The following is a 13,875-nucleotide window of genomic DNA, read 5'->3' on the forward strand; positions in this document are numbered from 1 at the left end:
TTATCTTATTTTTTATTATTTCTTTAAATGTAATTTTTATTTTATTCATGTCATAAAATTTTAAATAAAGTTTAAAAAAAAAAGAAAATTGAGAGGGGCACCAACCCTCTCAGTGGGTGAATGTGCTAGGGACTGTTCCAGGCACACCCAAAAATAACAATTTTTCAACACCAGACGAGGTAGGTGCTTCAGGATCAGAGCAAGGACCTCTTATTGCTTGAGGTAAATGTTTGGACAAAAATATAGGGAGGCTGATCAGGAAACGACACAAATATTGTGAGGTGATATGGATGGTAGGGAAGGTTGCCGTGGGACTGAGCAGGATATAAATCATTTGACAAAATGGGAAGAGGTCGAATAAGAGTTTAATCTGGACAAGTATGAGTTGTATTTTGGGATGTCAAATACAAGTAGAAAGATCACTGTAAAAGGTAGTTGCCTTCATCGATTGAGGTGTTGAATATAAAAGTTGGAATGTTTCTGATCACGAAGAAGGGTGTGTAAGCTTTGAAGAGGGTGCAGAAGAGGTTCACCAGGATCGGAGAGCATGAGCAAGAAAGTGAGGTTGGACAGACTTGCATTGTTTTCTCAAGAGAATCGGGGGCTTAGGGGGAAACCTGACAGAAGTATGTAAAATTAGAGAGGCATAGATAAAGCTGATGGAAATGTGAAATTCAAAAGGACATAGCTTTAAGGAGAAAGGGGGAAAGACTAAAGGGGAATTACAAGGTGGTTGCTGTTTGGGATGTGCTACCAGGGAAAATGGTGGAAGCAGAAACTATAGAAACAGTTAAGGAGCATTTAAGTGACACATGAACATGCAGGGGTTGGACGCACACAGACCAAGCGCTGGTAGAGGTGGAGTTTAAAGTGGCATTGTGAGATGGGCTTGTTCTTGTGCTGTTCCATGTTTTTAATGATGGGAAGTTATGTCTGTCAGTTGTGAATCCTACACTGTAGCCATATCATTACGAGTTTGTGGTGAAAGGAATATGAAAATATACAAAAAGAAATCAAGCTCACCGATTTCTAACATAAACTCAATGAGCAGCCAGTCAACAAGTTATCCTTGAAGTGCAGTATTTGAAACTTATAAAGGGACCCCTATTTCCCATCTCCATAGACAGGTGATACACTTCTCACACTTAGTTACTGGCCAAAATGGATTGACGCTCCTCAGATATCATTTGAAAGAGCACTTCCAATATTTTACTCAAAACCAAAATCATGGGAGCCTTAGAAGACAAAATATTCCAGTCTTATTCAGAATATAAAATTTGCAATACAGTACACTCAAATGTCAATTCAAATACAAACCATAAAAAACTGCGAATTTAGGGCCTTAGCTACTATATTTTGCTGAAGGCCAAGGTTCTCGAGAAGAGGGATGTGTGTGTGTGTGTGTGTGTGTGTGTGTGTGTGTGTGTGTGTGTTGGGCCTGCACAATTGCTCAGCAAAAGGAGGTGGAAGGCACTCTTTCCGTCAGATTGCCTACAGGTCACCTTTGGGCAAGGTGTAGTACCTGTTTAGTCTCCCAATCAGGGTTACGTGAAGTCACAAATTGCAAATGTGGATGTTTTTCACAAGCAGATCCTACACATTGGAATTTATGGTTGTAAATCTAAAAATGCCGGGCAGATGAATCTGCTGATCAATGGCCAGGGTTACCCATCCAGTATGGTCCCTGCAACTGAAGAAGGCAACAGGAAACCACTTCAGTATTTTTCCCCTATGTTGAATCATGAACTCAACATTGATAATGGTCTCAGATCAAAGAATGAACCTTCAAAGAATGAGGCAACAACTACAACTCAGAGAGTCAGAGATCATGATGGATGGAAAAGCATGATCGTCCACACCAAATAGCAAGGCAAATATAAATATTCCATATACATATACACGTAATTTGTAAAATAACTGTAAGAGACTTTTTATAAAACCTGGTAAATGGTGGCTGCAACTTGATGCAGAACAGCGAAACTGAACTAGATTGCACTCCCTCAGAAGAGCACCACCTACTGCACCGTGGCTTTTCGCACTCTGAACATACATAGGTGGCCATCAAACATACAGAATCATGGTAAATTCCAGAATAAATAATCACAAAACAACACAGGATTTAGTATCAAAAAATATCAGATTTTGAAATGAACTGTTCATTCACTGAGACGTGACAGTTAACACCATCATCCCAGTAAAACGAGCCATCACACCCAGCGATCTAGAATTCCATTTGTTCCTCAGCAGCGGGATCCTCGAATTCCTCATTGGCAGATCCCAATCAGTGAGGATTGGAAACATCACCTCCTTCTGCTCACTATCAACATCTTAAGGCTACATCATTACTCTATTCCCACACAATTGCAAAGCAATCGATAAGTTCACTGATGATGCCTGAATAATGAGTCAGAATATAGGATGGAGATTGAGAACCCAATTGGGTGGTACCTGACCAATAATCTTGCTCCCAAGGTCAATAAATCCATGGAACACTGTGGATCTCAGAAAGGGGAGGCCTGGAAGTCCACATATTGGTGGATGCCTCTTGGAGCCATCACATTGAGGCATCTGTGAAGAAGCCACACCAAAAATATCTGTATTTTCTGAGGATATTTGGCATGTCATTCAATACTCTATCAAACTTCCATAGGTGTACTATGGAAAGTGTACTAATTGGTCACATCTGGATTGATTTGAAAATTCAAGTACCCAGGAATGTAGAAGGCTACAATAAGAAGAGAGACCATACAATATAGGAAGTAGGTCATTCAGCCCATCAAGTCCTTACCACCATTCCATCGTGGGTTCCATTCATTCTCCCACTCAGCCCCATGCCCCTCCATTCCCCACCCCCCCCAAAATACCTTTGATACCCTGACTATTCACAACAGCATAAGATAAAGGAACAGAAGTAGGCCATTCAGCCCATTGAGTCTGCTCCACAAATCCATCCTGAGCTAAACTGTTCTCACATCTAGTTCCAAGATCTGCCCTTTTCCCCATATCCCTTGATACCCTGACTAATTAGATACCTATCAATCTCTCCCTTAAACTCCGCCAATGATCCGGCCTCCACAGCTGTATGTGGCAACGAATTCCACAAATCAACGACCCTCTGGCTAAAGAAATTTCTTCTCATCTCTGTTTTAAATGGGTACCTTCTCATTCTAAGACTGTGCCCCTTGTCCTGGATTCACCCACCAAGGGAAACATCTCATTTACATCTACTCTGTCAAATCCTTTCAGCATTCAAAATGTTTCTATGAGATCCCCTCTCATTCTTCTAAACTCCGATAAATAGAGACCAAGAGCTGCTAAGCATTCCCACCCTTTGCTTCCTGCCAATCAGTTAATGCTCCGCTCAATCTAATATCTTTCCTGTAATTCCATGGGCTCTCACCTTATTATCTCATCAGATAGACAAACTCAAGGTTCAAGCTTCCTTTAATGTTATGTGATAATACATTAAAAATGTAACATACATGATATACTTCTGCCAGCCATAAGGAAGAAAAAGAGAAGCAAAAGAGAACCCCTGCAGAGGCACTGAGTGTCCGTAGATTCACCTCCAGTGCTCCTGTAGCCTCTGTAGCTGCACAAACTCCTGTTTGAACCATCGGCAACCCGAGATCCAGATCCAGACCTCCAACACCGAGGAACCCTTCAACGCCAGAGGCCCTTCAGGAGCTCTTGCTGCCCTTGGTCCTCTCACGAATCCTGCCTCCCACACCTGGGTCCCACGAGCCAGACTCCATTAGCCCGCAGCCAAAGCACAAGTTGCCTGTAGCCGATGTGGTTTCCTCAACTGTTAATCCCTTCACTGGTCTGCTGCCAGTTACTGTCCATTAGGGTCCCTTCAGCCACTAAGCACCTCGCTGGTCCACTGCCATGGCCAACTCTGAATATTTATCTATCCTTTGATATTTATTGCCTTTTGTTTGTCTTGCCATTTTGTAGTAAATCAATGTACACTACTGTGGTTGGTGTATTGTATGTTCCTGATTGGCTGCACCAAGCAAGAATTTCTGTGCATCTGCACATAGACCTTATGCATACGACAATATTCTCTCAATGAATATATTACAGTTGCTGCACAAATTCTATAACCCGGGTACAATTCTTATCTTGAACACTATATGTGTGGAGTTCACACACTCCTCATGTGATGTGCAGATTTCCACGACGTTCTCTGGATTCTTCCTCTGTCCAAAACATGATAGGACAATTGGTCAACATAAATTAATCCAAGTGTCAGGTGATGGCAAGAAAATCATGGGGGGGGGGGGGGGGGAAAAGGGTGTTATGGTAACTGAGGATAAATACTTGGGAGACAGGTGGGGAGTGATGAAAATGCTTTGAGACTTGATGGGCTGAATGAGATCCTGACCATCATATTAAAAAATGACACATCTTGTTTAACCTGACAACATGAGTTTGCAGGTCTGCTAGTTCCCACCAGTTCTTGCCCATGGCTATTTGAGAAGTAAATTAGAGTTATGCATTGAAGCTGTGCACCCATTTAATGGTTTCCATTGAGACTGTGTGGAGGATCAGGTTTTCACGCTGCTTACAGACTGTGTATGAGGGTTAACTTCTGAAACCTGTGAAAAAACATTACGACCTGACTTAATGGTACCCTCGACTGTGAAAAATAATAATCTTACATAATAGGTTTACTGTGATCTACATTACATGATGAAACTAAAGCACATTTATAGAAAACAAAGACCATACAAGTACAAGCACTATGAACACCTCAGTGTTTGCTCGTGCAGTCTCTACTAGTTTACAGCTGAAACTTCCGCCAGTCTTGACATGAAGTTAAACTCATGCACTCAGGCACAATGGCACACTAATCACCAATTGACCAAATTGGTTTTCTGGGATAAAGAAAATAACCAATCTTCTGCAATCAGTAAAGATGTTGAAATATTTCTCATAGAATTGTCCTCTTTAAAGTTCTGTCCTTTTTTAAAAATAATGACATACGTTTTAGTCCCCCTGTATACTCTTCACTGAATAAACATTTCCTGTCTATTGGTGTCTCTCAAGCAAATCAATCCTGGAATGCAATGGAATTACATTTCATTGTTCCATCACCAAACCTTGGAAGCTGACGCGAGATGTAGTATTGTTGTCCCACTGGATTCAATAACCCATTGTATTTGCAGCCTTCCACACCATCAACCAGTTTATCATAACATAAAATTATTAATATTCCAACTGAAGATGGCTGCTCAAAATTTACTTCCAATCGCTTAGATTCTTTGCATTTTTGGATATTCATCTGGTTTACATCTAAAGTGTGATACTGTCTCTGCCAACATAAGACATCTTCAACAGAGGAAGCATTCTGATATTCATCTTTCATTTTGAGCTTTCAGACTGAATGACCAACCACAGAGTAACTCACAATTACAGCGTTCCATTTTAACACCTTTAGTAACTCCCCACTTCCTTTCTCAGATCCACATATCTGCATCCACAAATCTTCCACATTCTGAATATGCTAATTAAGTTTAACGAAAGGACAGAAAGACCTCACAAAAATAGCTTGGCTTTCAACATGACAAAGATTTTGCCACTGAATTATTTCCATTTCTGGATTTTATGGTGGTGACGTCCATATTTTGGCAGAAATGTATATCAAAACCAAGAAACAGTTGATACCTTTAGTTTTCAGTGATGTTTTGCATTGACATCTTCAATTTTGTAACTGAATCATACTCTTTAATCAGATGCTTCTGTGTTTGTCACCAGATAAAGATCATCATATTTCACTCAAAGGATCCAATGTTATATCTACCTACCATACATAGCTCTGGTATCTGTAATTCTTTGTGAGGGGTTCAATCTTCACATACAAACAGGATGTCTTCAAACATGAAGACGATAGTTCAGGAAGATTACAGGTCATTTACCAAGATTCTCAATCCTTAAGCTGACTGATTTGCCACATATGACCATGTGACACTGTAGATCAATGAACAACACTTTCAGCCTTTGCCCTTGGTTAGCCAGATTCCCAACAAAAACCTTAGGTGGCAACGTGAGCAATATAAAGGTATCATTTATACCAAAGGTACAATTTTATTCCTAACATAGTGGCCCATAAAATTTAAAAATACCTTGCTTTAATTATCCATTTCATTCTGTATTTATTTGTCTAGTCTGTGGATGAAAATAAAACACTAGAGAATCATCCATGTAAACAGGGCTCCATGGTATCTGTGGGAATTCTTGTCTGTTTAACTATTGTGTCTGCTGCTTCCAAAAGTAGCTTGACTAAACTGAAGTTGTTGTGACCACAGAACATTGGAGCAGAAATAGACAATTCAGATGAGAGTTTGCCCCACTATTCAATCATGAGCTGATCTATTTTCCCACTCAGCCCCACTGCCAAGCCTTCTCCCCAGAACCTTTGATATCAATCTCTGCCTTAAATACACCCAATGATCTGGTTTCCTCAACTGCCTGTGGCAACAAATTCCATAGATTTACCACCCTCTGCATCTCTGTTCTACTCAGACACCCTTCAATCCTGAAGTTGTGGCCCTTGACTCTCCCACCACAACCTTTCTACATTCACTCTGTCCATGCCTTCCACATTCAAAATGTTTCATTGAGATTCCCCCTTCATGCTCCTAAATCCAAGGACTAAAGGTCAAGCACGACCAAATGCTCCTCATATGATAGCCCCTTCATTCCCGGAATCTTCCAAGTGGCCTTTTGATGTTCATTACGAGAAGGAACTGGACTAACATTTTCAATATACAGTAAAAAACCCCTGATATTTGGAACCTATGGTAAATGGCATGTTGCATGGATTGGCAATCTAACAGCGAGGTGCACAAATTTTAAACTTATGTATTTTTTAACTATTTATTTTCCCCGATTTCTTTTGCTGGTTGCTTGATTTACGGACACGGGGGTTTTACTGTATGATTCATTTCTGTGGGAAAGAAAGGGGTGGTCTGGCAAATGAGACATTCAATTCCAAACTGACCTATTCAACATGTGACTGAGTTGGATGTTGCTTCTCAAATATTTCCACTGTTCTAGTGAAATCATTTAAAGAGATAAAAACTTCGTGCTGGAAGTTACAATAAAATCTCTGTTCCAGATCACATGAATTCTACTTTTCTTTAAACTTATTTGGATGTCCACACACATTGAAAAGTCCTCAAAACAAACAAACAAAGATTCTAAATAGTTTTCTCTGCCTAAAATGGAGTGAACCTATTCTCTTCACAGACAGATACCCAAACCCTGGAGAATTTAAAAGATACTTCTTGTGTTTCTCCAACTATAAATGCAAGGGCACTGATGTCTCTTCACCTCTCATGACCCCTCCACTTAACAGAATCAGAAGAACAGGATTAATCAATTCCACTCCCTGAGATATGCCCTGCCATTCAAGATCATGACTAATCTGCACTTTTTCTCATTTATCCACCTTGGTCCTTTACTACCTTTTTAATCATTGTACATCCATCATATTTACTTCTGAAAATTTAAATTGAATTTCCAGCCTTAACGACCTTTTTGGTGAGAGTTGCAGAAATAGTTGTAAAAACATAAGGAATTATAAGTGCTTGGGACGGGGTGAGATATACCCCACGTTGCTATGGGAAAGGAGGGAAGAGAATCCTGGAGCATTGGCGATGATTTTTGTGTCTTTCTTGGCAACAGGGGAGGTGCTGGATGATTGGAGAATGGCAAATGTGGTCAAACTAAAGAGAGGATTCTTAAATTCAGGATTTATGAGAGACAAGTACAGTCTTCTCAGGGATAGTCAGCATGGAAGGGAAGGTCATGCCTCACTAGCCTAATTGAGTTTTTTGAGGAGGTAACAAAAGAAATTGATGAAGATAGGGCGGTAGATGTTGTCTCTGGATTTTAGTTAAGCATTAAACAAGGATCCCCCATGGGAGACTAGTTCATGAAGTTATGAGACGTGGGGTCTATGGAACCTCTGCTGCGTGGGTATAGAATTGATTTGCCTGTGGAAATCAGAGTATTCGTGGATGGAAAGTAGTCTGCCTGAAGGTTATTGACTAGTGGAGTTTCCTGGGGATCTGTTCTGCAACCCCTGCTCCTTTGGATTTTTGTAAATAACCTGGATGAAGATGATTGGATCAGTAAGTTTGCAGATGATAAGAAGGTTGGAGGTGTTAGGAATAGTGTTGAAGGCTGTCATAGGTTACAACAGGATATAGACTGGATGCAGAGTTGAACGTAAAAGTGGCAAATGATGTTCAATCCAGATTAGTGTAAGGTAATGCATTTTGGTAGGTCAAACTTGAAGGCAGAGTACATGGTCAATGGTAGGATGTTTAACAGTGTGGAAGAACAGAAGGACTTTGGGGTCCAAGTTCTTAGATCTCTTAAGTTCACTATGCAGGTTGATAGGATAGTTAAGAAGGCCTATGGTATGCTGGGTTTCATTCATTGGGGGATTGAGTTAAGAAGTCATGAGGTAAGTTTGCAGCTCTATAAATCTCTGGTGAGGCCACACTTAGAATATTATGTTCAATTCCAGTCACCTCATTACAGCAAAGGTGCAGAAGTTATGGAGAGGGTGCAGAGGATATTTACCAGGGTGTTGTCTGGATTAGAAAACATCGTGTTTGGAGTGAAGAAGGTTGAGAGGAGACTATTTAAGAGAGATCCACAAGATTATGAGAGGCATAGATAAGGTAGACAGTCAGCACCTTTTTACCCCAAGGCAGGAGTAGCAAACACCAGAGGACATCAGAACAAAGTAAAGCAAGGACATTAGTGGGGACATTAATGGCAAGTTTTTTTTTAAACAGAGAGTTCTGGGTGTCTGGATTCCAGTGCCAGGAGTGGTGCTGGAGAATGGAACAATGAGGGCATTTAAGAAACAATTAGACTGACACATGGATAAAATAAAAATAGTGGTTATAAGGTAGAGAGGGTTCAGTTTTTTTTCCAAAGTATATATGTGTTGGCACAACATTGTGGGCTCAAGGGGATGTATGGTGTGCTGTTCAGATGCCCCTTAGGAAGTATCCTGTCCAGATGCATCACAGGTTAATATAAGATCCGCTCTCTTTAAGTCAATGAAAAACTGAAGAGAGTTGTAAACACAGCAAAGGCCATCATGCAAACCACTGACTCCATACATCCCACTGTCTTGGGAAAGCTGCTGACATGTTAAATGCCCCATTCCATCCTGATCATACTTTCTTCTTCCCACCGCACCAATTCTCCCCTCCCCGGCACGTCTATCAGGCACAAAATACATGTGCTTGAAAACCTCCAGATTCAAAGACAATTTTTTTCCTGCTCTCATGAGGCTTCTAAGTGGACCTCTCAAAGGCAAAATTTGATAGAAACATAGAAGATAGGAGCAGGAGTAGGTCATTCGACCCTTCGAGCTTGCTCCGCCATTCAACGAGATCATGGCTGATCTTAAAGTTCAGTACCCCGTCCCCGCCTTCTCTCCGTAACCTTAAATACCCTTATACTGAAGAAATATATCTAATTCCCTCTTAAATAGATTTAATGAACCTGCCTCTACTGCCCTCTGTGGCAATGAATTCCACAGATTCACCACCCTCTGGGTAAAGAAATTCCTCCTCATCTCGGTCCTAAATGGTTTGCCTATTATCCTCAAACCATGGCCCCGGGTTCTGGATTTTCCCATCATTGGAAACATCCCATCTGCATCCATTCTGTCCAGTCCTGCCAGAATTTTATATGTCTCTATGAGATCCCCTCTCAATCTTCTAAACTCCAGCGAGTACAATCCCAATTTGCGCAATCTTTCCTCATAAGTCATTCCTGCCATTCCAGGTATCAACCTGGTGAATCGCCTCTGCACTCCCTCCATTGCAAGAGCATCCTTCCTTAGATAAGGTGACCAAAACTGCACACAATACTCCAGGTGGCGTCACACCAAGGCCCTGTACAGCTGCAGTAAGGTATCCTTGTTCCTATACTCAGACCCTCTTGATATGAAGGCCAACATACCATTTGCCTTTTTAACCGCCTGCTGTACCTGCATGCTCGCCTTCAGAGACTGGTGTACAAGTATCCCTAGGTCTCTCTGCACTTCCCCATCTCTTAATCTATTGCCATTCAAATAGTAATCTGCCCTCCGGTTTGTATTACTAAAGTGGATAACCTCACATTGCCATGTATCTGCCCAGTCCCTCAATTTATCCAAATCACACTGGAGCTTTCTGACCCCCTTCTTCCGTGCACACAACCCCTCCTAGCTTAGTGTCATCTGCAAATTTGGAGATATTACATCCAATCCCCTCATCCAGATCATTAATGTAAATTGTGAACAGCTGGGGTCCCAGTACAGATCCCTGTGGCACCCCACTGGTCACACCGCCTGCCACTCAGAAAACGAGCCATTTATCCCAACTCTCTGTCTTCTACCTGCCAGCCAGTTCTCAATCCACATCAATACTTTGCCCCCAATCCCATGAGCCTTGATTTTGTAAGCCAGTCGTTTATGCGGGACCTTATCGAAGGCCTTTTGGAAGTCCAGGTACACCACATCCACTGGCTCTCCCCCATCTATTTTACCTGTCACCATCTCAAAGAATTCTAATAGATTTGTCAAGCATGATTTACCTTTTCTAAATCCATGTTGACTCTGTCATATGCTCCGCTATTACATTCTTAATAATGGATTCCATCATTTTGCCCACTACTTATGTAAGGCTCACCGGCCTATAATTCCCCGCTTTTTCTCTACCCCCCCTTTTTAAATAGTGGGGTAACATTAGCTACCCTCCAATCCATGAGTACTGATCCTGAGTCTATCGAGTTCTGGAAAATAATTCTTAAAGCATCTGCTATCTGAATGGCCACTTCCTTAAGTACTCTAGGATGTAGATTATCAGGCCCTTAGGATTTATCTGCCTTCAATCCCATCAATTTCCCCAAGACCATGTCCTTAGAGATACTGATTTCTTTCAGTTCCTCCCTTGCATTAGTCTCTATGTTTCCCAACATCCTTGGGAGGTTATTTGTATCCTCTCTTGTAAAAACAGAACTAAAGTAAGAATTTAATTGGTCTGCCATTTCCTTATTCCCCATTATATATTCCCCTTTTAACTACTCTTCTCCAATACCTGGCACTGTTTGATTAGAGTAATACGACTCCATACACTGACATCTTATTTATTTGCTGATGAACACAAGTTGACTTGCCTGAATAACCAACGCAAAAAACTTTTGACCATGGCATTAGAGTACGTGTAAATGAGGGAAACCAAGTGAATATAGAGACATGGATTATATACAGTTTGTGGTATTCTGCTAAAACTAAACATGTTCGTGCTTAGCGCCAGCAATTGAGACCAGACCGGGATTTGAATCCAAAAATGTCATAAGGAGTTTGTACGTTTGCGTGGGTTTTCTACGGGGGCTCTAGTTTCCTCCTACTTTTCAAAAATGTGCCAGGGTTAAATGGGGAAATGGGGGTAAAATTGGGTGGCATGACTTGTGGGCCAAAATGACATGTGACCGTGCTGCATGCCTAAATTTTTTTTTACGTTAAAAATGTTTGTATTCCAATTAAAGTAGAGTGCCCCATCAATTTGTAACCTGGTGTTTTAATATGTTCTATGTCCTTTATCTCTGTAGAGGTGACAATGAATAATTCAATTCCAATCCTAGTGACTGAAGGACACATACAATGTAGATCACTACCTTAAGAGGTGGTTGGAAAGACACATGAATATACACGAAAAAGAGGGCTATGGACCAAGTGCAGGCAGAAGCATTTTGGCATTGTATTTGGCACAAATGTCACGGTTAAAGTTTCTGTTCTTGCACTGCAGTATTCTCTGGAAATCAATCTACAACTGTGTTCATGGCCAATCCAATGGGAATGAGATATCTAAGCTCCTGCTACTTATTTCTTAGAGAAGAATTTTCTTAGAGAAGTGCAGAATTCATAATACCGTAGTACAGAAGTTCAGCTGATAAGTTTATGGATACACCCATTCCTGAATGACATGACAACATTATGTATTTCCAGCTATTAAAGTTATGTACCAAGCCTTTGACAATATTATGAAGCATAGGGAATATGTATGCTGTAAATAACGTTTTGAGAAGCTATGAGGTTAAATTAACAAAAAAGGCAGAACAAGCTTTGGGCCCAAAATCTTGCGACAAAATGCTGTAGCGCCAAATTTGCAATCCCTTATTTATTTCACAAAATAATCTTTTATTTAAAGCTTCTGGATGATGATCATTTTTTAATATTAAGAAACAAAGACAAATTTAAACATGTAATTTGGGTCAAGCTGAACTGAGCGAAACATGAAAGTCAGCAGATGCAGGGATTGAAGTGAAAACACAATAATGAAGAAACTCAGCAGGTCAAATAGCAACACCTAATTTTCACTGCAGGCACTCTCCAACTGCATTAACATCGACTTTTCTGGTTTCTGCTGGACCACTCCCTGTTCTCTCTCTCTGTCTCCTTTCCTGCAGCTTCCCTCTCCATTCAATGAGCTAACCAACTCCTGACCCTGTTTACTCCTGTGGCCTCCCTCCCTTTTCCACCTCTTTCCTGTGGGGCCCTCACCCAACCATTTTATGCAGGTACCTGACCAGATTTTGCTCATTCATTGATGAAAGGTTCAAGCCTGTATCTTTATCTATGCTAAAGTTTGTTGTTTGACCAGCTGAGTTTCTCCAATGTTGTGATTTTACTTCAAGCTAAGTTTGGTCTGAACACAACTGATGCATCAGAGGAGCACATGAACAATGAAGATAGTGAATGTTAAAGCTAACTGTAATTGAAGTACCACCTCATAATAGGAAAATTATGCAATGCTCTCTCTTCCAGTTTTTACAAATGTAGCTGTGTATGCAAAAGCAGAGTAACAAAGCAGCAGAATGTTTGATGTTCCCACCTGATGGCTGGGTCCCACTCGGATTTCTCCTTGGGTGCTGTTCAGCCTCCTGTAAGAGACAATCATAGCATGAAACTCTGAAGCTACAATTACACAGAGAAAAACAACTTTGCTTATATATACTTCATCTCATCTGTAGTATGACCCAAATTGATTTACATATGGTTTGTACACCAACAGTAGCAGGCTGATTTAATTTTCTGGCAGGAGAGAGATGCTGATCAGGACACAAACCAGCCCATCTAACTCTTACTTGAATTATTATTGAATTGAAATATCGAAACAAAAACATTCTCTGGCTAAAAGTATGTTTTATACATCTAAGCAGAGAGGTTGTGTTTTAACATTTCATTGGGAAGGGAGGAGATCTGACATCACGAGCCCCTCTGCATCAATTTTTGTGATGTTCTTAAGAGATCATTGTCGTGTTTAAAAACACAACCTTCTGCAGCATTTAACAGATCAACTGACCAATTATTGGAAAAAAAACTCTTGTTTCAAACTGCTGAAACTTCAATTCACAGTTGCACATCTGGAATTACCTTCATTTTCTGAAAGAAAAAACTCTTGGAGATCTTTGTTAAATCTATTGATGATATAGCAATAACAATTATTGGATAAATGTTCATTTTGATATCCTAAATAATCAGTTTTTCTTTCATGAAGATGATCTGCCTTTGGCAATTCTAGATTTATCAAGTTTCATGATAGAAGATCTGAGGAAATTCTACAGAAATAGAAATAACTCTTTCAACAGTACTAATTAATTTTCTGATAAGCTGCTGATACTAAGTCAGATCACATGCGGGATTATAACTATGGGAGAATCTGTGCATGTATCCATGTGAATCAAATAATTTCTCTCCACATTCCTTTCAGGCCAAAACCCTGTCAATTTTCAGTGAAACAGAACTGGGGTTAATCAATGGATTGATCAGAAAATGTTGTGATGGTTAGCCCA

General features: G+C 40.5%; 1 protein-coding gene across 13 annotated transcripts in view; it reads right to left on the reverse strand.

The window, feature by feature from the left end:
• rerea (arginine-glutamic acid dipeptide (RE) repeats a) overlaps nucleotides 1-13,875 on the reverse strand; it is a 502,370-nt gene that overhangs the window by 187,873 nt on the left and 300,622 nt on the right. For all 13 annotated transcript variants that reach the window (XR_011351646.1, XM_069918381.1, XM_069918382.1 and 10 more), the window contains one exon: nucleotides 12,915-12,963. Coding sequence is in view for 12 of the 13 variants with exons in the window: in XM_069918381.1 (XP_069774482.1) it covers nucleotides 12,915-12,963 (49 nt within the window). In the remaining variant the exon portion in view is untranslated. The remainder of the gene's footprint in view (nucleotides 1-12,914; nucleotides 12,964-13,875) is intronic.

The sequence above is a fragment of the Narcine bancroftii genome, chromosome 2 (genome assembly GCF_036971445.1).
Source record: "Narcine bancroftii isolate sNarBan1 chromosome 2, sNarBan1.hap1, whole genome shotgun sequence".
NCBI lineage: Eukaryota > Metazoa > Chordata > Chondrichthyes > Torpediniformes > Narcinidae > Narcine > Narcine bancroftii.